The 25,009-nt window shown below is 41.7% G+C and overlaps 1 protein-coding gene across 2 annotated transcripts in view; it reads right to left on the bottom strand.

The window, feature by feature from the left end:
• Arhgap20 (Rho GTPase activating protein 20) overlaps nucleotides 1-25,009 on the bottom strand; it is a 91,035-nt gene that overhangs the window by 8,672 nt on the left and 57,354 nt on the right. For both annotated transcript variants that reach the window (XM_026779123.1, XM_005347342.3), the window contains exons 4-12: nucleotides 24,746-24,895; nucleotides 22,980-23,021; nucleotides 21,797-21,881; nucleotides 19,183-19,260; nucleotides 16,236-16,302; nucleotides 13,406-13,594; nucleotides 6,740-6,918; nucleotides 5,215-5,376; nucleotides 1,320-1,429 (exon numbers count right to left, since the gene is read on the bottom strand). In XM_026779123.1, coding sequence (XP_026634924.1) covers nucleotides 1,320-1,429; nucleotides 5,215-5,376; nucleotides 6,740-6,918; nucleotides 13,406-13,594; nucleotides 16,236-16,302; nucleotides 19,183-19,260; nucleotides 21,797-21,881; nucleotides 22,980-23,021; nucleotides 24,746-24,895 — 1,062 coding nt within the window. The remainder of the gene's footprint in view (nucleotides 1-1,319; nucleotides 1,430-5,214; nucleotides 5,377-6,739; nucleotides 6,919-13,405; nucleotides 13,595-16,235; nucleotides 16,303-19,182; nucleotides 19,261-21,796; nucleotides 21,882-22,979; nucleotides 23,022-24,745; nucleotides 24,896-25,009) is intronic.

Here is a 25,009-nt window from a genome sequence, read left to right as displayed (position 1 = left end):
AACTAAATTCTGACAGAAGGACAGCTGACTGATCGGCACCCTTGGCCCAGAAGAGAAGCCAATTTTGTAGCTGCGTACTTCTGACTCAGTGACTAAAAGCTGGGGTGTTCTGTAATCTGTGGTGAGGGGTTGTATGAAACATCGTACTAGTACTGTCAGGAATTACTTTCAACAACAGCGTTTGTTTATCTCATTTGCCTAAGTGTCATACTTTCACATTAAATCTAAACAAGTCATATTTGGGATCCAAGCTTTTCATGAACTAGAATTTGCATTCTTTCGAATGTACACTTCTTTCCTACCTATTTATTCTCTTACAGGAAATATCAAGAACATGCATGCAGTGACAAAGTCTACAAGGAATCTCAGTGGATGGCCTTAGATATTGCAGGTTTTTTGGTTTTGTTTGAGTCTCTTTCACACTGCAGCCAAGGCTGATCTGAAACTTGGTAGTAATGTTCCTGCTGCAGCCTCCTAAGTGCTGGATTACAGGTACGAGCCACCACACTGTATAAGACATTACACTCTTTATTATGAGTCTGAGATGCTGCCAATCCCTTTCCTAAGATAGCTCTCAAAGAGTTAATTCCCTTCCTGTGGCACTCCAGCATACTCACCAAATACTGTGTAGCAACAGTCACGCTGTTACAAACATCCATTTTACCTATCTATTCTACCAGACTCGTGGCTTCCTGGAGAGAGGGGAAGAGATCACGTTCTCTGCAGGACTCCAGCCACCATACGAATACATGAAGACTCAACTAGTGAGGGAGATACTTCTCCTACATGAAGAACCAGCATCCAATGCACTAATAAATTTCAGCTCCTATCAAATTTAGATAACTTAGGTATACAATAAGTTATATCATGTTAATAAGATTATTGAGAAAAGGCTTGGGGTGTGGTTTAGTGGTAGAGTGCTTGCCCAGCATGCACAAGGCCCCAGGTTCAATTCCAAGCACCAAGAAAAAGGATTAAGAAATCAAAACCAACTTAGAGACTATTGAAATGGCTTAGGTGGTCAAGGCTCTTTGCTGGCAAGGCTGACGACTTGATTTTGATCCCTAGGACCTACATATGGTAGGAGAGAACTGACTCCTGCAATTTACACTCACGCACACATAAATGCACGCACGCGTGCGCTCGCGCACACACACACACTATAATTTTTAAAATCAGAGAGAAAGCAGTGACAACGGAAGCAGCAAATATATAACTGTATTCTTATACCCCATGTATCTGATAACTGCTATTATTTTAGTAGAAAAGCTTACAAGATGTAAGTATTTTAAAGTATTTTTCATATTCAGGATCATTACCTTTGAATTGTGTTAATTTTTTCTTCATCATTTCCTTGATCCATTACACAGACCCAGCGATCATACAGATCTGATGAAAAAATACTTTCCGGGATATTTCTCAAAAAATCCTAAGTGGGGGAAAAAATAAAAACAAACATTCAAATCATTCTCATGCAAAATACACATTGGAAAAAGAACTCTGTGTACCCTCCACTGAGCTGTTTGTATGGAAGCATGTGAACTGACATTTTTCTGGGGACAGACTGGAGCAATCAATTCTGGACTACCATTGAAAAAACAGAAGGCACCCTATTCAGCGGAAGCTTCGGGCCTGTAGACATTTCAGCAAACTGACGTGATGGGATATGGCAATACAGCACCTCAAATCCCACCCCCTTCTTTAAAATAGCAAGTTCAAGGAAATGTACCAAGTTATCTGCGAGGCTTGTAATTTGGCATCCATCCCACGCTCTATATGCACATATGTACTTATTCCCAATTGCTGTATACAGCTTGATATATTTGGAATATAGAAATGAATCAAAGCAAGTGATTATACCTTAGAACATTATATTCCAGTGATGGTGCACAATGACATCAAGGTACTTGGGCTTATTCTTGTTATACCCCATGGAAAGGCACTTAGGTGTTTGAAGGGAAGAAAGCATCCAATAGCCGAGTTCCAGGAACTAGGGTCAGCACTGTGTGCCTCATGTACAGTAATGAACATATTCATATTACATTATCTTTTCTGTTAAGACCGCTGGTGGGGATGGGTGTAGAAGAACCAGACTATGGCATGAACAGGATATGACCACAGGTGTTTGCTATGGGGGGGGGTGTCTTTATTTACAAAAAGCTAAAAAACAAGCTGAATTGGTCCTCGTAGAGAGCACTGGCAATGGTTCTGGGCCACCTGTCTCTGTCTTTTGGAATGTCACTGACAAGGCTAACTTGCAGGCTGAGATGTCAATATCAGGCAGGGAGAACTCAGTTTAGTGATGTGGCTGGCTGTCTTTACAGGTACCTGATGTAGGAAGTCCTGTATATGTGTTGCTTTCTTTGGTTAATGAATAAAGAAACTGCCTTGACCTGTTGATAGGGCAGATAGGCGGGGGAAACTATACAGAATGCTGGGAGAAAGAAGGCAGAGTAAAGAGATTCCATGTAGCCACCACCGGGAACAGATGCCAGAACCTTACTGGTAAGCCACAGCCACGTGGCGATACACAGATGAATAGAAATGGGTTAAATTAAGATGTAAGAGTGAGCTAGAAATATGCATAAGCTAATAGGCCAAGCAGTGTTATAATTAATAGAGTTTCTGTGTGGTTATTTTGGAGCTGAGCATCTGGGAACAAACAAGCAGCTTCCTACAACAGCTACCTGTTTATACCAGAGACAGGTGGAAGTCTGAATGTGGAATTTTAAAGATATAACCACTGTCTCTGCAGCTTTTAAAAGTCAGCATACAGCTCGATGCTTCTGTGATAATGTAGCAAGATGAATTAGCTAACTATTGGGACTCACTCACTGCTTATGGGTTCCACTAGGGCAGGAACAGACCCTTGCTCACTTTGCATATATGACAATGTATATGTAGTTCAGCACAGCAAAGGCCGTTACTGAATGATTATAAATGTGTCATATGGACTATGAACAGGGGCAAGGGAAGCCAGTCAACTCTAACCGCATGTCAAGATAATCTTGCAAACTTTGTAGTTGTGCTGACTACTTCACTTCTGTTTTTCTTTTTTTCACTTCTGGCAGTTAAGGAAGATTGGCTGTTTCTGCCTTCCTTTATTTGTATAAATGCACCCAGACACTGTGACTCAAACACACCCTCACAAAAGCTGCCTCTAGTTTTCATAATCCCAGATCAATTGCAGCTGTGGCACCGCAGAGTTAGAAGGAGTAAAACCTGCTATTTCAAAAATAGGTTAGCGATTAGAAATCTCTCTTTAAATCTCACTGAAAAAGACACTTGGCATCCATCTTAAAGAAAAACATCATTAAGTCTTAAGCGCATACTTGAAAGATATCTTGCACTGTGGCAGAGCACTCTCCCCAGCTGGAACAACACACTAGAAAACGCAAACATCACAGCTGAGGAGGATGGAGAGTTGACTCTGAATTACAATGATGGACTTGCAGTGTTCAATGAAATTCCTAAGCCAACAGGACTTTCTGGTTCCTGTGGGATGAATCTGTAGACTGCTGAGCTTCATTGAGGGAGGAAGGGCCAGAGTCACACCATCCCAGGCGATTTTTGTTCAATCACAGTTTGAAGAGCTAAACTTATATTTAAGTAATACCTGGTAAGTAAATGACTTCAGACTGTTTTATTTTTTTTGAAGCTATATACAGAAAAAAGAAAACAAAGGCTCAAGCTTTATCTTCTTCCCTACAAGCAGTTGAAATAGACAGGAATAAAACCACAATTACACAGTGACAAGACTTGAGCTATATGGAAGCCATTTAACCAGAGTCTTCAATCATCTGCTTGCCTTTGCACAGAAGAGCTTCCTACAAGCTGAAGCACACCTGGGGTAAGGCCATGCTTCTTTGGAATAGTCTCAGTTCCGCAGAGAGGCTTGACAAGTGTGGTGCTGTGGAGTAGACAGCAAGAGAATTTTCCTCTATGACACAGGCTGACCTGCCTAGGCTAAGGAGAGAGAACACACTCCTGGAAGAAGGAAGAACTTATGCTATGTGTTTGTCTTTGACATACCTGTCTGGTTAAGGCTCAAGCATATCAAGTATCTGTATTATCCTGGGATTGAAAAGTACTAAAAACTGTACAGAAGATCAGATGGCCCAAGTTCATTCTCCAAAATGGCGTTTGTTTCTGCTAAAGCCCACAGTAGAATTTAGACACAGTCATCAAGAATTAACGTGGGGCCAGGCAGTGGTAGAGCATGCCTTTAATCCCAGCACTTGGGAGGCAGAGGCAGATGGAGCTCAGTGAGTTCAAGGCCAGCCTGGTCTACAAAGTGAGTTCCAGGATAGCCAGGACTGTTATACAGAGCAACCCTGTCTAGAAAAACAACAAAAACAACTAAAAAAAGCAGACAAAAAAATACCCGAAGACAAAACAACAACAAAAAATCCAACATGGGATCTCACAAGCCACGGTGCTGACTCTCTCAGCAGCTGGCTACTCAGATGGGGCAGGGCAAAACAAGCCCTGTCCACCATATTTTCCTAAGCTTCAGGACCTCAGATGACACTGGGGCCTTCTCTACTCTTGGCTCAATGCATCCAGATCCTCTTGGAAATGGAAGTTGAGGTAGGCCTGCAGTGATTCTTGCTGTGGCCAAAGCTCTTTTCCAAAATAATAGGACATTTCTAAGACCATGAGGAAGAGACTATGTCAGAACTTTCTAACTGTGGTGAAGGCCAAAAGGCCCAACATCCCTGCTTTCCTCTTAGAATGCGTGAGGAGTTACAGGAATGGATGGGAACTTTAGGTGGCATCAGCATCTCGTTTTAGTTTAAAGCTAATGTCACTTTATTGTGTTAAACTAATAAAACTCTACAAACATTAAATACAAGTTCAGTTTTTGGATAACTTTGTCTTCATTAGGAAGGCAGAGAGTGAGGGACTCAGAGATGCAGGATGTTTGTTGTGCTAAATGCCCTCTGTGTGTTCTGAGTATGTCACACAGTTTAACTGAAGTTTGCTTTTGTGCCTGGGGTGGTAATGAGCTGACTATCGTGAGAGAAAAAAACAAGAGCCTATCCTGTATGTCACGTTAGTGGTGGAGCCTGCAAACTCCAATGTTGGCTTTGTGAAAATTTTTAGCACGTTCGGACTCTAAGTCCTCCATGACTCTTGGCAACCAGAAACGATGTTACTGTGGAATGAACTCTGAGTCTGGGGAACACCGTGGATGAGCGCTCTGCTCCTTACCTTCAGCACAGACGCTATCACGAAGATTGACTCACAGTCAAGGGGGACTTCAATTCCAGAATTCAGTTTCTCTTTCAGTTCTCTGCAGGATTTCATATTAGCCGACTGTCTGAAGATGCCTCTGGTGAGAGGGCCTTTTTGGTTAAGGAAGAAAAGCATATCCTAGAAGGAAGCAAAGGACATAACCCAAGATGATACTTTATACACACTAGCACAGGAGCAGGGACGAGCCTTCTGTGTCTGCCAGAAGGACTGGAGCTGGATGGATGGCTACAACAATTCAAATGATGTTTTTAGAACATAGAGTGGTTATAGCCAGAGGTCAGGAACATAGCACCTGGTTCAAGAAAATGTGAGTTCATGAGATTTAATGTATAACCTGGTGACTACAGTTAGTAAGAATATAGTCTAAAAAGTTTCAGAGAATAGATTTTAAGTATTCTTCAATTTTGTTTTCTGCATCCAGTATAGAAGACAATGGTGCATGGAGACAAACAGCCCATGAGATTAGGAAGCAAGCTATGCCTCTGATTTCCTAGGCTAGGGTCAGAGCCTTACTTTTGAGTTTATGGAGTAAGGGTGGTGAAGGTAACTTCACTGTGGACGGATAAACAAGGTAATAAAGCATCTATCATAGTGCTTTGTTACAGGGGGAGGGTCCCTTTGTTCTGGCCACCTGGCTAGCTTACACCCGAAATAATCACACAGAAACTGTATTAATTAAAAACACTGCTTAGCCTTTAGCTCTATTTATCTGTGTTCACTATGAGGTCGTGGCTTACCGGGAAAGATTTAGCATGTCTGACCTGGCATCTCCATAACAGCGCTCTCTCTCTCTCTCTCTCTCTCTCTCTCTCTCTCTCTCTCTCTCTCTCTCTCTCTCTCTGCTTTCTTCTTCCCAGAATCCAGTTCTGTCTTCTCTGCCTCCCTAAATTCTGCCCTATCAGGCCAAGCAGTTTCTTTGTTGATTAACCAATGAAAGCAACACATAAACAGAAGGAGCTCCTACACCAGTGCCTGCATGTATGGATGTACGACAGGGCAGGAGATTCGGAGTGTACTGGAGTTGACTGCTTGGGGGAAGGACACAGCAAATCTTGTTAGTAGAGACTATTTTCTTTATCACTTGGAAAGAATTCAAATTTAGCAGCTATTTTCCATTCCATCCCAGAGACTCTATCTTGATGCTTAAACATATGAGATATAAACCTTAAAAAGCAACAAGATGATGCTTTCTGACCAACAAAGGAAATGGATCTGTGGGTTTTCTGACAACATACTAATTTATCTGAGTGGGCTTCTGTTGCTCTTTTAAAACAAGTAGACTGGATTGTTTCCTAACTACAGCTTCCTCAAGATTCTGCCACGATGAAATCTGATTTTATGTTCTGAAGTAAGGGTAGAGATTTTTAGTTAAACCAGAGGGTGTTGATGATCTTTCCACTTTGGGGACAGACTTACCCTACAGCACTTTTCCTTCATCAACATCCTTTCCCCCTAATTTACAGATCCAAATGACACTTACCAAGATGGGTTTTGGTAGATTGTCATTCTCACAAATATCTGGTAAAGCAACTCCAAAGAGCTGTCCTGGCATAGGGGATGTCGGTGACATGGGCAGGTTGTCCAGGTGAGTGCTGGAACCCCTCCAAAAAGCCCAGTTGATGATAGAGCGCCTTCGTTTAAACGTCTTCTGGCCGGAGTCTAAGAGGTGAGATCAGGAGGGGAGCTTGTGATTCATTCAGTCTTATTTCTGCAGCTTGTTTTGTACTTTATTCCTTACACTATCTCAGAGAAGTGCTTATGGAGGCCATGCCAGCTGTGAAAGTCCATTATAAATATTTGGCAAATTAAGGAAGCAGTGGCTTCTATCCCTTTATGGGGCAGATCACTGGCCTGCTGACCTGAGTCTTGGTGCTAAAACTTAAAATATAGAGAAGTTACATTTCTTAGGCTGGAGATGTCATTCAATGATAGAGTAACTGCTATGTACAAGGCCCCGAGTTCCACCTCCAACATTGTACAACAACAACAACAAAACCACTTCTCTCTCTGAACTATACAACTTAAATCAGAAAGTACTTTATATCAACACACACACACACACACACACACACACCTATACATTTTAAAGATGAGACAGGCATATAGAAAAACAGAAGAGTGAATTCGGTTACAATTAAAAAAGAGAGAGAAGGAGAGAATGACAAAATAGAGGAGAAATGAGGGAGAAGAAGAGGAGTCTTTTTATGTTTCTAGAACAAAGAGTGCTTTGTGATCGGATGTCTCATCCGACTGATAATAGAGACAGGAAGCTAACATCTTACATTTGTTCCCTTTCTCGGTAACTGCAAAATTTCCCATGCAGCTTTTCCAATACACAATTTCAAAAAGTGTGTTTAAGGCAGTGTGGATGCAGAACCCAGCAGGCTCTAGGGTGGTAGAGTGGAAACATCTGGAGAGAGACCTGTTCGGATTGGCTGGAGACCTAGGGATTTGAGACAGAGGCAGCCATAGCCAGTGACAGGTAGAGAGGAAAGCAGAGTGGGACCCCACATACCCACAGGTAAAATCTGCTCACATCTCGGGATAATACCTAAAACAAGCACTCGTGATGCAGATTCAAAGAGCTTGCAATGAGAGTCACAGAACTCAGATCTGAAGACCTTTACACCCTTCACTGCCTGACTCCAGGGAGGGCACCGGGAACCGGTCACTAGACGCTGGCTCAGAGTGTTTTCTATTCAGAAGTGACGTTCTGCTGCCAACACAGGCTAATGACAGAATACGGACAGGAGATAATTCAAGGAGAACATGGTCTGCAGTATCAAATGCTAATTTCAAAGAACCCTTTGTATCATCTGACTATAAAGTACCTCAGCATTTTCTTTCTTCAGAATAATCTGCTTAAACCAACTATGACACAGATTGTGGGCTGATAAACAAATAAGCAACATTTTACTAAACAGCATCCTGACTATGGACCATCACCCACACTTATCTTCCTTGTGCTCCTGCGGTAGGATGCTACTGCCAAGTAGGAAAGCAGTGGGGTGTGAAGTGCTCTTGACAATGGAGTCAGGAGCCTACTTCACACTGCTGATTCACACAACCCATTTAGAGTTTCCTATTTCCTTAGCTTTAAATAGGAAAAGATGTTATCTGCCAAAAACCTATGGAGAGGAATTCTAAACTAATTTTGAAAAAGATTGCCCAAGGCATGATTGTGGGTCTCTGTTAAAGTTAACCTGATGCCAGGCCGGCTCCTCCTGGTAGAGAACGTCTCTTGGTACCCATTCCCCATGGGTTTAACAGCTGCCAGGAGTACACAGACAGAAAAGAATATCATTCCTCTGCTCGGCTCTGGTGCTCTCTTCCTGCTTTGATCTTCCTAGCTTCCATTCCAAACAAAAACAGAACAGCAAAACAGAAAAGAGAACCAATTCTTCCCTAAATCCAGGAAGGGATTTGCCTCCCAATCTGTGCACATGTCCACAGAAGATGAACACTAATATGCATGCTGAGTAGTTTTCTCTCTGGTTTGCACATTTCAAAACTCTCCATCTGATGTTTGCAGTGACAGTCATCCTGTTTGCTGTGTGTAACATTTAGTGTGAGACTGCAGGTTCCCCAGGACTGAGGAAAAAAATGATTGATGCTTATTTTTCCAGCTTTTTAGTGTGTACTCTTTTCTTTATAAAAGACAAAGGCCGATGACAAAAGACGCTGCTGCCACAAGGGCAACACAGATGTGTAGTGAACTAAGTGTAAAGTTAGCTTTCCTAGGTTCTTTTCATATTTACATTATGAAACTCAGTACTTACAAAAATTAATTGAATTCGTACAATTTTAGAGTGTATCACCAAAAAAGCTTTAACTAACTGTCTTCTGGCCACACAACTAATATTTTCCCAGAGTAGCACATTCATGTAGGGGAACAGTACACAGTGTCCTGTGATTTACCGTGGTCTATACAGTTCATTTGGCATGCAGTGTAGCCACGGGTCTGAGCAGATGTGGGCAGTGGCCTGTAGTGCTACAGATGTGCTTCAGATTGGGCTGGAGTGTGGACGGCTCCCTTCAGAGCACACTCAGAACCCCACTGTCCACCCAAACTGCTCACCCCAATGTCGGCATTCTAGGTGTAACTAAACCATTCAGTCTTTATTCTGCTTTGTTCCTGACACTGAGCAAAAGATTTGGGATAAATGCGCTCACAGACAAAGGACACAGGTGATCTTTTATGTGTTGTACATGGTACAGATAAAGAGGCAAAGTAGGGATAATGACCTTGAAGGGACAAAGGTTTGTTAAAAGTGACACTTGGGTCTTGAGTTCAGATAATTTTGATGTTTATATCTGGAATCTTTCAATACAGTGGAGCTGTTCATTGGTGTCAAGGGCAAGTTTCAGGGATCTAACATATTTTTTTAATTTTCTAGAGGAACTTTTATTTATTCAATCTTTGAATTTTCAAATGTTTTAACTTTAGTTTTTTTTAACTGCTTTGAGTCTAGATTTTTTAAAAAAGGTTCTTCCATGATATAAACTCAATATAAGCAAACTTAAAATTATCAGTGTTTTCATAATTTGTCCAAGTGTCTGAAACCAGTTTAACCAACCTCCACTCCGTTTGGCGGGCATGAGCAACACAGTCTCATGATATACAGACCAGGCTAGACTTGAATTCTTAACACTCCTACCTCAGTTTCCTAAGAAGAGGGTATTTTCCTTAAGTTAACGAGAGGAGGCCTTTCTCAGAAATGCAGATAAGGAGGTTTGTGTGTCTAATTATGGCTTACTTAAGCCAGGAAGCATAAAATATTAACAGAGAGAAATTATCTTCCATTGTTATCTCCTCATTAATATCAGAAAAAATATTTTATACACGAGAGACCATGGCAATATGGCTACTTTCTAGGAGTAAGCAATTCCTAAGGCTAATGTGAATTCTGCGGATCCAAGAGCCACGAGTAAGAGACAGCATGTGAACTGGGTAAGGATGGGCCAATTCTACGCACTGACAACATAAGCTATACAAGTACAGGTCAGGCTGCCAGCCTGATGTCATGTGAGAGAGCATGAAGACGGAGGATTGTTTTGCTTGGCGTAGTGTCTGGATCTGCAGCTCTCCTGCTTTACCCTCCAGTTTCCTTTTAAATTCTGATTTACGTTATGAGTTGGGCCCCACAAGGTGGGAAGGAAGGTGATGGAATCATATGTTCATATTTTCTGTATCACAGTGAAGATGTAGGTACTGAAAGCAATCTCGATGGTGGCATGTTGGTTTCACATGAAAGACAGCACCGGAAGCTGTGAGAATACTGACCATCCAGCCCACAGTTATGGCGGAGGGTGGTCTGTTCATGAGGTGAAGTCGTGTTAGTAGGCACAGCCAGTGGGGCAGCGAGGTCTGGGATGGAGGAGCTAGGTGAGGCTTCATTCCCACCCTGCTAAGCTTTGCAGTGCTGCTTGTGGTCTGAGGAAGTGTTCCATAAAATGCTAAGATCCAGGTAGACAATGTTTGGTAACATAACTATCATCACACAGGCCAGTAATCTCGTGGGTAGAATGTCTAGATGCTTCACATTTGCATTCTTTACACGTAATCCTCCTGCCTCAGCATCTAGAGTGCTGGGATTACAGATGGGCACCGCCACACCTGGCTCGGATCTAAAGCCGTAAGCAGACTAGTGTGTGGATAGAAAACTATCCCAGGAAAACCCATCTGAAGGCAATTACAGCAGTGACTTCCTAAGTTCACCCCGATTCCAGCGGTAGTTCTTCTTCCTTCCTTGTCTTAGAAACCTTTGATGTAAGAGCAAAGAAAATTTCCACATGTAACTGTGACTGAGGTGATTAATTTGCAATGAAATGCTGAGAAGCAACTGTCAAAAGAATAAGAATCTAATAAAATTCTACAAATGCCACTCAAGAGAGAAAGATGCACAATTAAAATTGTATACTTTTCATTTTTCCTTTTAATTTTTTTTAACATACCAATTCCAGTTCCCCATCTCTCCTCTCCTCCCCTCCCCTTTCCCCTACCCTACACCTATCCACTTCTCAGAGAGGTGGTGCAAGTACAGTCTTCCAAAAAAACAAAAGAATGCAGGCCAATGGACAGAGTAGATGAAAAACCTTAGGAACTACTCTAAGGAAGAAAAACACTGGAAAACCATGAGTTTAAAGGCAGGAGTGGCAGCATATTCTCCTTTGCTTAGTTACGTTCTTATGCCAGTTTTAAATTCATCTATAAGAGAGCCATTCCCACGCCCATGCGGTCAGCAGGTATTTACTGAGGACTAAGATGCTCCAGGGGCTGGGATGGAGACCAGTACCTGGCCTTCTTGTTTTAGTGGCTGACTCAATATCTCCAAAGCAGCCCCTCAGAATGACCCAAAGACGTGCCCATACAGTCTTAGGATGCCGGACTTAGTTTACTGTTGCAGGAGAGGAAATGATGACCGATTAGAATTTGAGCATGTTTGCACGGCTGGCGTTTGTGAGGTTGGGAAACCCCTGCTGTCTGATCTGCCAGGCCATCAGCAGACAACAGCAAGGTTGACTTGTGTGTGGAGATGTGTAAAAAACAGGTGATTCAGATGGCCCAGCCCATATGAGGGCCTGTCTGAGGTTGGTTGTTAGTGATTCCAAGCTGCCCTTCTGCTGTTGGATTTCTTCAGAGTGCTCAGCAGTCATCTAGAGATGCGACTGCACTAGGTATGTGGAAAGGTGGGAAGCGTGAAGGAGCTGAGGTCTTCCTCAAGACAGATTGTGATGAGCATGGGGTTCGTGTCATGTACGCGTACAGAAGCATGCACACATACGCGGGGACATGGTGAAAGCGGTAGACTCGTAGGCGAGGGGAGGAGTTGGCTTGGTAGGCCAGTGGAAGGAGGAATATGGGCTTAGAGCTAGGGAAGACAGGACGAGCAAACAACAGAACAAGAGAACAGTTACACACCTTTTAGCCCAATAAAACAGAACTTGGGTTCAAACTGAGTTTGTAACTGATGACTGCAATTATTTTAGAAACTTATAGGTGTTTTAGTATGAGAAAAATTAAAGAATTTAAACGTATTAGAGGAGGTCTCAACTGAAGAGACCGTTGCAAAGCATATTAACACTAAAAGCAAGGAGAACCTTTATGATGAGTGCTGATTAACACTAGCATATTAACACTAAAGGCAAGGAGAACCTTTATAATGAGTGCTGATTTGTTACTTCCCTCTAAGTTTGGATAACTGAACACACATTTCTCCTTAAAGTAGGGTCAGAAATGGAGAGAAGTGAAAAGGCGCATTTTCCCCAGGCTGCAGGAACTGGAACACAGATGAAGAGTTTCATCTGGCATTCAGCTGATGCCAATAATCTGTCATGAGGAGGGAGGGTGGCCTCTGATCTCGAGGTCCATGCCTTCTCTTTAAATCTCTTACTCCTCGAGTTTGTTCATTTGCAGAAGGCAAGTCACCATTCACTGGGCCAGCTGACAAAGGCAGACATAGAAGTACACTATCAATTTCCTATCACCCTTATACTTTTGGGTTTCAATTTTCTTTTGTTTCTCTATACAGTCTTGCTTCAGACTGAGAGCGTTAGTGCAAGCTTGGGTCAGGGCAAACTATAATGCCCTTCTGTTGAACATCACAGTTACCATAATACAGCCTTTATTATGGGGTAGCAACGAGACAGCTATGTTCACAGGGGATTCAAGTCAGATTAGCAGACTAAGGGGGAGACCTCGGGAGAAATCATATTAGTCTTCATATAGTTATTGGGCTCAAGATCCCAGCCAGGGCATCACACTCTTCTGACACCCATCATGGACAGGCTCCCTTTTATAATGTGATCATTTAGGGGGAACACAGAGGAGTGTATTACAGTACAAAGAAGGCATTGATGCACCTGCAGCATCGCCTGGGCCTTTGACTGCAATGGGCATAAGGTTAAAGGGGAAAGGCTGGCTAGCGAAGAGGGGACAGATCATTTCCCCTTGTTTCTGAGTGTGAGCCAGCAGGGCCTATGCTCAGTTATAGACTCCGCTTCCAAGATCCTGTCTTTTCTTTTGAAAACCCGCACTTGTAAGTTCATCCGGGTGAAGTCGGGTCTTTGCCTTTGTACTAAATCTGTGTTCAGGAATGCAAGCTTTTGCTGAAAGAGGGTTCTATGAAGGAGGGGGGCGACTCACCGCTCAGTTGCTGGGCTGTCGCCAGGCGGCTGGGTTTCAAGATGAACTGGCACTGCATCTCCCGTGGCAGCTGTTCCATGAGGAAAGGCTCCTGGAGCTGGGATGCGGTGGCTGAGTCTTTGGATCCTTGTGTCAGGAGGGCAGTGTCTCGGAGATGGCTCATTTTAATTCCATAAGGGTACTCATGTCCTACAAAGAGGGAGACCAAATGCAGACTTCAGGCCGACTGAGGACCACCAGCAAGTGCTGCAAGCTGGAGTGAACGGTCATTTACACCTGGGACATCCGGAATAAAGAGTCCTTTTGTTCAATGAAAGATCCATGTGCCTGCTCTATAACAGGGCCTCTGCATAGTGCAGGTGGCTCTGCCGAATCAGAGTGGCTGTCTCACAGCAGATGAATGGCGAGAGGAGGAAAAAAATCTTCAAAGAATCCTTAGAAGGACTGCAGACATCAGTTTATGAATTGCATAGTTGACCTTCTCTAGGTTTGCATCTAAGATTATTTAAGAGTGTCTTATTTTCTCCCTTGACACCAAAGGGTCTGTAAATCTTTAATGATCTGTATTCTAAGTTCATGGTGGACAGTATTTGCCTTGGCTGTCATACAAGTACTGTATAGCTCAAACAAGGAAACACTAGTTGGTAACATTATGTTTGAAAATAGTGACAAAGATGCCTGTCTGGTAAGGGTCACTACAACCTAGCAATGGAGCTATGAGCTGCCCCCTTCATTGCTTGTATTCCTGAACACAAAAATAAAGGTATGGTGGCTCATGACTGAAATTCAACACTTGGGAAGCCAAACAGGAGAATCACTGCAGTTGAGACCAGTCTGGGTGCTCTAGTGAGCGCAGGACAGGACCTGAGCTACCAAGGCCATGTCTCAAAACAAAACAACAAGACCACACCCCAATCTCCCAAAGATCCAAAGATTCATCTGATTATTATCTAGCACATCTGTGTGGGAGCCACTTTCCTTTCTTTCCTCCCTCCCTCCTTCCCTCTCTCCCTCCCTTCCTTCCTCTCTTTCTTTTTGGTTTTTGGAGACGGCGTTTCTCTATAGCTTTGGAGCCAGTCCTGGAACTTGCTATGTAGACCAGGCTGGCCTCGAACTCACAGAGATCCACCTGTCTCTGCCTCCTGAGTGCTGGGATTAAGGGAGTGCACCACCACTGCCTGGCAGGGGCCGTTTTCTTACTCTGTTAGTTACATGATTAGTTGTTTCCAGTCCTGGGACTAGTGCCTCTGAATTATTTCTCTTTGAGGTTAGTGTTCATAGGCAACAGTCAAAAGAACTGTACTAGCTTCAGAATACAGATGCAACAACGAACTTACAAACTAAGGAAAAATCAACCTTGCACATCTGACCATGACCTGAGTTCTGTTGGTTAGACTCCCAGTAAACTCACTGCTGTGGTATAATCCTTCAATCCTGCCATGATATAGACCCTTTAAACAAAGATAGTCCATTGTCACCTATAATCACTGAATGGAATTCAGCAATCCCTTCCTTGGCACCTGACACAGGTACACAAGGCAGGTCTGATACTGACACTTAGACATCACAGCAACCTCCAGAGACTAAGGCAGGATGACCCTATAACAGCAGTACTACAAAACCAGTCTACAGGAGTGATCACCAACTAATGTACATGGCTTTGTAAATGATATTAGCAAAAGTTTGCAATGACATCGTGTAGAGTTGTAGTACTCCGTGAAGTTTCAAGTGGCTCTATGCCTAAAATACCACCTATTTAGTTCTAACTTAATAAAATTATTTTAAATATTTATTTTGTTTTTAAAATAACATTTTATTGTTGCTTATTCATTCTTGCATGTATGATAGCATTTAAAAGCAGACCAGTCTGAGGGAGTCAGTCTTGCCCTCGGCATGCATGGTGGCTTCCTATCACCTCATGTCAGAGTACACAAACATCTCGTAGAAAAGTTTGGTGTTAACTACTCACACCACTTGACGTGCTCACGCATTCAGGAGTGTCCTTGCTGACGAAGGACGGCACAAAGCGATGCGCACAACACACATTGCACAGGATCCCACAGCCAGAGAGTGGTTTGTTGTTAGAGGACTCAAATGGATACCAGACCTTATTTCAATTGCACTATTTGTTAGAGACAATTTACTAACCAATAAATATTTTCAAATAAATAGCTGAAATAAGGTAAGTTATAATCTACGTATTAATGGTTCCTCAGAACAGTGGGGCTTTGAATTTCAGGCTAGCCTGGACTACATAGTGAGGCATTGTTTCATCTCATAGGCAAAAAAAAAAAAAAAAAAGAATCCTAAAAACAAATGGAAATTTGGCTAAAGAGCTAGTAAAGGGGATTACTAGTTAGCTGGTAAACTAGCCAATGAAGACTTTAGGAGTTAAAGTGGGTTAGTGTCACTTTCTTTGTGGTGCTAAGGGAATTCTGGGACAGAGCAGATGTTACATGCTCGGGGATGGGTGACAATGCCCCACTATACCACACACAGTACTCTGTATAGAGGCAGCCTTGTCATCAGAGCAGGGGCAGGAATGACAACAGGCAACCCAAGCCTCTGAAAAACAAATCATCAAGAGGAATTCCAGTGGACACTCTTCTCTCACGGGGAAGAAACCCCCGATAAAAGGTTTGGCAAGATCTGCTCATAAAGTGAAAAGGCCAAGAGGAAAATATATGTTTCCCAACTACAGTTCTTAGCAGCCCGAGAGAAAAGATCCCATTGTCTAGCTCATAGTAAGCCCTTGATAGAGTAACATTTAGGTTTGAGATTATAGAGCAAAGGAACCATGCTGCCGCCTTAGACTGTGACCGGCACTCACCGATAAGTGGGTACGGAGCTGCTTCTTTTCCTGAATTCACCCACAGCTGGTAATCTCTCTCGGAACCCTTGGGATCAAGAAACACCAAAACAAATCTTACCTTAGGTACTTGAATGGGGAGAGTTTGGGCATTTTATGTTATTTAGATTTATGGGGTACATATGGTTTGGGGGATAGTAGTGCTTATTCCTATAGTCAAATCCTAGTCTATTCAAAAACAGGATCCATCACTAGTGGTCCTCCCGTGCCCACAACCCCTATGTTGACCTAGGACCCCACAAACTGCAATGGAATTAGACCCTTCCTATCAGTGGTCCACAGAATGTGACAGCCTAAGCAAGCCCTTCCACCAAGGGTGCTACATTTCCTGGTTCTACAAGGCCGATCCTGACTTCTGAGATTCTCAGATGGTCTCAGAGAATAACATCCAATGTGTCCCTGCAAGACAACCTTCTTACCCAGAAAACCATAAACAGGGTTGTCTGTGAGACTAAAGTCAGGTCACAGAGGCCAGTGTTTAACCCAGTGGCTTCTGAGCAGGAGAATAACCAAGAGGTTTTCTGGAGGTGGATAGTTAGTTGCATTGACTTCAGTTTGAACAACTCCATCCAGTCCTGGGGACAGAAAGGATAAGAATTCTCTCTAGAGAACAGGCTCAGTCATGGAAAACAGTAAAATCATTCACTAGTGATTTATAATCCAACAATACTGTAAATCCCTCTTGAAAAAAAAAGGATACTAACTATGTGGACTTTGTTGAATCCTTCAGGAGAACAAGGCAACATTCTCATGTGCAAGTAGCATAGAGGTACCCAAGTCTGTTGTAAGCATTTCATTGCAACTTTATTAACTTGCAAATTTAACTTGTAACTAAGTTAAAGTCCTGGCCTTAGTGTTCTTAGGTCTTGGCTATTGTATATACCATACATTGCTCCTGGCCACAAGTACATGCACACACAGAAGAGGAACAATTTAAAAAAAATCAAATTTTAGGCAATGTCAGAAACATTGCATGCTATATCTTAGAATGGGTATAATAAAATAATCTCAGTTACTAATTACATTTTTTTTTGGTATGAACAATCAGACTTTAAAGGAGAAAACTGAGAAAATGCACCATCAAGTAGTTAATATTCCTTCTTAACTTAAAATTGTGCACTCTCTTCCAAGGTATGATTATGAAGGTTAGAAATCAATGTTGAATTACCAACTTTATCCAGTGCATATAAAATTTAATTACATTTTAACTATATTACTAAATCTTACTGTTCATATATATATATATATTTTGGTTTTTCGAGACAGGATTTCTCTGTAGCTTTGGTGCCTGTTCCGGAACTAGCTCTTGTAGACCAGGCTGGCCTTGAACTCCCAGAGATCCCCCTGCCTCTGCCTCCCGAGTGCTGGGATTAAAGGCGTGCGTCACCACTGCCCGGCTACTGTTCATATTTTTTAATCCCAAATTTTGGTTGCCTTGAATCATTATGTGATGTGGGATTCCTCTCTGTATGCTTTGAATATGTTTTATTACCATTGGTTATTAAAAAGTCTGCTTTGGCCTACTGCAGGGCAGAATATAGCAAGGCGGGAAATTCAAGCAGAGATAGAGGGAGAGAGAAGGTGGAGTCAGGCAGGCACCATATACCCACCAGAGAAGCAAGAGGTAATAAACCATGAGCATCATGGTAAAATATAAAATAATAGAAATGGGTTAATTTAAGATATAAGAGCTAGCTAGAAATATGCCTGAGCCATCAGCCAAACAGTGTTGCAATTAATATAGTGTCTGTGTGATTATGCAGATCTGGGTGGCTGGGAAATGAAAAGCAGTCTCCTTTTATAATTATGGGCTTAGTAGTCTGGGTAAGAGCAAATCTAAAACAAGTAGTAACATGATGTCTTAAGCGTAGCATGTCATAATAAAGTTGTAAAAATGTGTTACATTTATTGTGTGCGAGGGCACTCACACTAGAGCAGTGTGCCAACAGACGTGAATGCCAGAGGACTACTTCCAGGGCTGAGTGCTCTCTTCCTCCCAAGACGGTCTTGGGGATGGAACTCTGGTCATCAGGCTCAGCAGCAAGCAACTTCGCAGCTGAGCCTCCTGATGGCTTATATCATAGTACATTTACAAATAAAGCCCCACAGTTAACAGAGGAACTTTCCATGGGGTGCTGGCAGGGATAGGGGCAAAGGGAGGAGCTCGCCAGTTCTCCCTGATCTCATTCTTGGTGTTCTGACTGTTCCTACTAACAACGTTCACAACTCACTCCAAAAACCTAAGGGTCAGGTTCAAAGTAAGACAGACCAACATGGTCAGCTCAGTCACGCTCTTCAAATCTATGACAGAATTCAAAGCTGTGCTTTTATTTACTAATTCTTAAGAGGAAACAGCTGTCATCCTTAGGACTTGAAGCCAGTCAGCACAAAAGCTATGACAGGGCAAAACCTCGGGAACTGGTAATCATCTGGGGACTGAGTCTTAGGATAAAAGCAGCATCACAAGATCAAGGAAATAATGGACAGTGGAACAGTGGTAAGGGAGTAAAGGAAGTTACAACTTTCCTATGAACCTTTCACCAAAATTTTTGTGTATGTATGCAGGACCTGTGATAAAAATATATATGATTACTCTAAAATTCTGCTTTAACCATGATGGTCTTCAGGTCTCAGAGGTGTTAAGATAGAACAGTTTCCATATTCATGATAACATACATGTTTTCCTGCTTTTACATTGGGGGCAAAGGTAACTTTTTTATTGGTTGTATCATGATGGAAGGGATCATACTTACATCTAATTTACTAAACATTATTTTGAATACAAAATACCAAAGTTTAAAAGAGTATCTAGGTGGTGGATGCAAAGGAATCAAATACTCTTGGCCAACTTAAGCTACACAGTAAGACCATGTTATATAAAGAAAAAAATCTGGCAGGAGTAACTTACAGTTATCCCCAACATTTGTAGTGACATGTTGATAACTTCATTCGCTGTGTCTGAGTTCATCACTGTTATGGTTTTAAACTGTGGAGGGAAAATACAGACACAAATGAAGAGTTTACAGATGGTGAACAGATCACTGTCAGGCGATTATCCAAAGGTGGACGCTGATCTCACGTGTGGACAGAGTGGAGCACAAAGCCTCCTAAGAACCACTTTCATTCTCTGGTATATTATGGCCATGAATAACTTATTACTTTCTCTTAAAGGATGTGGCCCATAAAATAAAAGTGCTTCAGAAAGCTCCATCAGAGAATGTGAACCCCACTCCCAGCCTTTTACACACACATACACACCACCAAGTACATTCCTTTGTTCTGTCGCTACAAGGGGATTTCTACAGCCCAGTGGGAATAGTGGCAGGGACAGAGCTGAACCTCCTCCTGTTGAGTGCTGTTTTTATAGTATGGCTTTCATTTACTTTATTTTTGGTATGAAATCAGTTAAGGAGAGGCCAGGATGGGAACTGCTTACTAAAAGGATTTAAGATGTGTTGAATGAGAACTTCCTAAGTGTTTGGCACTGGAGCTACTGTGGTTTGCAGTGCTACAGTCCTCTGATGGCTTAAAACAGATGAGCCCACGAAAAAGCCAAGGTGCTAGGAAACCCATTCTGTCAACTGGATAGGGCCATTTACTGTAGTTCTCCACTAACAGAAAGACATCTGAGATGAAGAAGAGAGAAACCAACTACAGCATCAACAACCAGAAAGTGCACTAGACTCCAAAAGGCTCACATACAATGCAAACTATTGAAAATTAGCTTGGCCACACATTTAAGAACATATGAAAATTATTAGAAAAAACTAGCAACTAGTGCTCTGGCCCTTGACACAGGGCTTACTTACATGGTGCAAATAAGTTACATAAGTGCAAATAAAACAACATAAAAGAAAAAAGGTGAGATCCACTGATATTTATCACTTGTCTGTCTGCAACAGATTTTTCAGCTATCAATTACCTGATAGAACAGACTATAATTCAACCAGTTTTTTGAAAAACATGTACACAGATGCCATGAGTTTCTTTTACTTCCAAAGATTACACCAAAAGGCTTCAGAGTCTAAAGGGAGGATTGGGAAGACCCAATGGCTAGCATCTACCAGAGAGGCAGAAAAATGGCACAAGCCAGGCTTCAATCTAAAACAGCATTTAGAAAAGTCTCTGCTGCCCCTCCCCAAGTTTCAAAATCCAACCACTCAATTTAAGAAACTCTGCCATAAATTCTTTTACATAGCAAAGTGCTCATGTTCCTGTGTAGCTAGTGTCTAAGGCGATTGTTTTCACGTTGGGTACATGTATACTCAGCACTGTAGTCACGGGAGTGCATCTCCCTGCAGCCTTTCTGGGGCAGAGAAAACACAGCATACCGTGATTCTTGCCCTAGCGAAATATGAAACAGACAAAACTAAAAATGTGTTGAGTTTAGCAGAATTCATCCATGAATTATATACAACTTAAGCCTAAGAATAAAAGCATTACTTCCATGAATACATTCCTACTGGGGGTTCACTCTTGATGTGTGAGTCCCAACAGAGACACTACCCTGACACCATGCAGGGAAGAACCTGAGAATGTCATTGTACCTTGACTTACCCATGACTACATCTCAAATCTTTTATTCAAAAAATGAGTGGGACATTAGTTGTTTAAGCATGTTATTTTCTATACTTAAATGTGATAAATAATGTAACCAATCATATCAAAGCAAGCAGAAACACATGAGGGATTTTGCTTGTTTTGTTTTTGATTTCTCTATTTTCCTGGAGGAGATCTGGGGTTTCTTAGTCCTAAGATTTGAGTATATCCTTTAAGCAGTGAGAACTGGCCCTTAAGAGTTGGGCAGAATGTTTGTCTAACTTTCGTTTGTTTGACTAAAACAGAACCCTCACAAACTACATTGCATGTGCACAGTGACTGTGACCAAGAGTTGCCATGTAGTATTACAGTCCACAACATCATGAAAAGACAAGTTCCCATCTTGTTCATGATTGATAATGGCTTGGCTCTTATGTTACAATTTCAGCCAACAATGAATACATAACTGAGGCTAACAACTTGATGTTATGTATCATAAAAACATGGCGATCCTGAGATAATGTCACCTCTATCTGATCCATTTCTTAATCTCAGGGTTTTAATTCATAAGAATTCAGAGAACGAGTTTTCAAAACCACCTAATTGAAGTGACAACTTGGAAGAACCATTTAATAAGAAATGCCTCCTGTGGGGTCACTACAAGCTCCAGCAGCTGCTCCTGAGAGGAACCAGACAAATACTCATGGCATGAGAAGAGATGTCTGACAAACAATGTTCTAGCCAAGGGAGAATGTTAAATACTGCAGTTAATATGAACTTTTCTTTCTTCATTCTCTCTAGCATTTGCTTTTCATGCATATAAGACACACCTAGATGTACAAAAATCCTACCATGGTCCTTTCAAATGCCTGCCTTCTGTAGCACACACAGTTTGTCAGCCCACCTCCTCTTTTCTTCATCCACAATGCTTACTACCTGATTCAGGGACCTGGAATTTAATTTTCTGGCTCAGAAACACTCACGTAGGCACAGTTCCCAATGTCCTTGGCGAAGATTTTGAGGGGAATGCTCTTCGGATAGTCCTTCTCTTTTTCTAGACTGATGTATCTAATAAAATGAAACAATCGAGAACACTGAGTCAGATGGGATTCACTAATGATTCATAAAAAAAAATCAACCTATTTTGATAATATTGTCAATATACTTTTATGCTCTTTTGTGGAGTGAGGGGAAGGACATATGAAAGACTCAGCACAATCAGATTAGATGATAGGCTGAAAGAGAATTTTCACCCAGGTCATTAGACATGGGCCCCAAAACAATGGGACATCCATGACAAGATGTTGGAGGCACACCAGGGAAAGGTACCTCTGAGTGATGGTTTGTCCTTCCAGCCTTCCTTCCTCCTCTGAGCAGGTCTGCACCTTTCTGGGGAGTTCCTGACTACATACTACTACCGTACAGTGAATTCCCTTCTCATTTAGCTTCCTGGCGTGGTGTAAATCTTGAGTATCCTATGGCGTGGAATGAGGGGAGGGAAAAGGAAGAAGGGAAGAACTTCGCCTCTAACTGATAAACCCACATTGGCCATTTTATTTGGTATAGTCAAAGGTAGGGATAATAACCAATTTTTGAGATTCTTTGAATAAAACTTGCAAATATGAGGCATTAAAATGCACTCTGAAGGGGGCTGGAGAGATGGCTCAGAGGTTAAGAGCAGTGCCTGCTCTTCCAAAGGTCCTGAGTTCAATTCCCAGCAACCACATGGTGGTTCACAACCATCTGTGATGGGGTCTGGTGCCCTCTTCTGGCCAGCAGGCATACACACAGACAGAATATTGTATACATAATAAATAAATAAATATTTAAAAAAAATAAAATAAAATGAACTCTGAAGGAATGGCTACCTCCAGTTGGCAGCCTGGAGCCTGCACAGAGAGAAGACATCAGTGATTCATTTCTTTCTAATGTGCTCTAATCTGTGACCCTTGTGTTCCCCGTCCTAGAAAGAAGTCCTTGTAATGAGAGAATGCTATTTACAGTATTTTCTAGCTGGTGCACAACCTGAACAATAGATTATTTTGCAGATAAATGTCAATTTTCATTAAAGAGAAGAAGGGGCATCATCAGGGTCCATCTCCGTAGTAATATGCTTGGTTTCACCACAGGTTAATAACATTAAAAATATGTGTGCTGAAAAAATACCTCTGGAGGAGAGAGAGCCATTTGTCCTTTTGTTCTGGAGAGCTGCAATCAAAGAAAATGGTAAAGAAATAAACCATAGAAAATACTGAGGCCAACATTTTAAAGCCTGGCAATTCAGGTAACTGCATCAGCAGCTTGAAGTCATGAAGCAGCTGAACATGTATGCTGCGAGCTTCACATAACCACTGAGGTTCAGGTAATTGCATCAGTACCCTAGGTCATGATCGCAGCTGTACACGCATGCTGCGAGCTTCATGTAACCAGTGAGGACATGCTACAGGTGTTTCAGCCCCCTGGGGAAGATCACACAGTTCAGGGTAGGTGGTTTATTGAATCCACTTAGGTGGATCCAAGGCAGACGTATTTAAATGCCACTGTTCTTTCACCTATGGTATCAGGTTGGGGACAAGGAGGCTTATTTGTTGGAAAGAATATCTAAGTCGAAAACGAAATATTTGGTTTTAAAATTTTATGTAAGCTAGATGATCATGGGCAGCCACTTACCCAGAGCCTCAATTTTCATACCTGTAAAATTAATTATTCTCTGCAAGTGTTTTTTTTTCAGTTTAAGTTGTCACTCATAAAAATACAAAGAATGCTTAATATTGAGATCAAAGCAAGATTTGGCGGATGGATGTAAGTGCCTTGGCCCAGAAGCCAATCTACTGTCAGAAAACATGTTTTTCATCTCATATGCACATGGCAAAATGTAATTTAGTCGATTTTCCAAAGGAAATTTATTTTTAATTACTAAAACCTTTTGCTTAATATAAATGTATATAAATTAATATGTTCTATTGCCATGGCTGAATTTGATTTTTAATTTTAAAAATGCAGTCAGTTTATTCTTATGTGAGCCTGTCAGTCACAAACTTTAAAAGTAATATTTCTAGTCTCTGTAACTGAAAACATTTTCTTGTTCCAGAAATAATATTTAATACATATTTGTAATTTGTTTTAACTTTATTGCTTAACTATCTTCATATAAGCTATCTTTCAGGGTTGGCAGTCAGATGGCATATTATGTACTCTTTTGTCATGGAACATAACAATTGCATAGTTGTGTATGCTTGTGTGAGTATATGCCACATGTATGTGGGCGCTCACAGAGGCTAGACAAGGCTGTGGGATCCCCTGGATAGTGTGAGTCTTGGGAGACTAATTTACACTTTTTAACATGGTAAAAATGCTAATGATTACCACATCACAAATCAGAACTGAGCACACAAAGTACTTTGACACATTATCTGTGTCACATAAAAGCTATTTATTTAAAGAGATGAGAGTAAACAAATCATTAAAAACTACCCTTTATTCAAACTTAACTGTCAAGTTTGTAAACAGTGCTTCAGTGAAGGTGTTTTCAAAAAAACATTCCTAGACACTAACAATGGGAGGGTTCCTAGAGAAAACCTGGACACTACGAATGGAGGGTTCCTAGATGGATCACTGGATTCTACTTCCACAACCCCATCCATTCTTTTTCTTCCAAATGTTTTCACAGAACAAAAACAACCCACCAGCTACGCCAAGGTGAACTACTCTTCTAGTCTCCAGTATTCACCACTAATTTTCACATATTTTGATCAAGTAGCCTTCAGATGGAAAGCCAGCCAATTGAGTGGCAAAGGAAGAATTACTCAATACACAATCAGAGCAGAGTACTTTCCTTAAAAATGAGGCATGAAATTGGTAAAACCACTTCTCTTTGTCCTAGACAGTGTTCCAGTATCTGAGGGAAGCCTAAGGACAAGGCACGTTCTTACCTGAAAGTGGCCACAAAGTTCACTGTGGGCCAGCCCAGGACAAAGGACCTCAGAGCGTTCATGTTGCCTTCTCCCACTTCGTCCACACAGCTTGCTGTCCACATGTCAGTCAACTTGATTTTATTTTTTATCTTAAAATTGTTGTTATATCTAGTGAGATAGAAACAAAAACGGATGCTCTTGTTATTTTGTTTCTTGAGTTTTACAGGAGGTTCTGTATTTGTTATGAGAGGGCAAAGAATGTCTTATTGTCCCTATCTCCTG

Source organism: Microtus ochrogaster, chromosome 5 (genome assembly GCF_000317375.1).
Source record: "Microtus ochrogaster isolate Prairie Vole_2 chromosome 5, MicOch1.0, whole genome shotgun sequence".
Classification (NCBI taxonomy): Eukaryota; Metazoa; Chordata; class Mammalia; order Rodentia; family Cricetidae; genus Microtus; species Microtus ochrogaster.
This window is presented reverse-complemented; position numbering and strand designations above follow the sequence as displayed.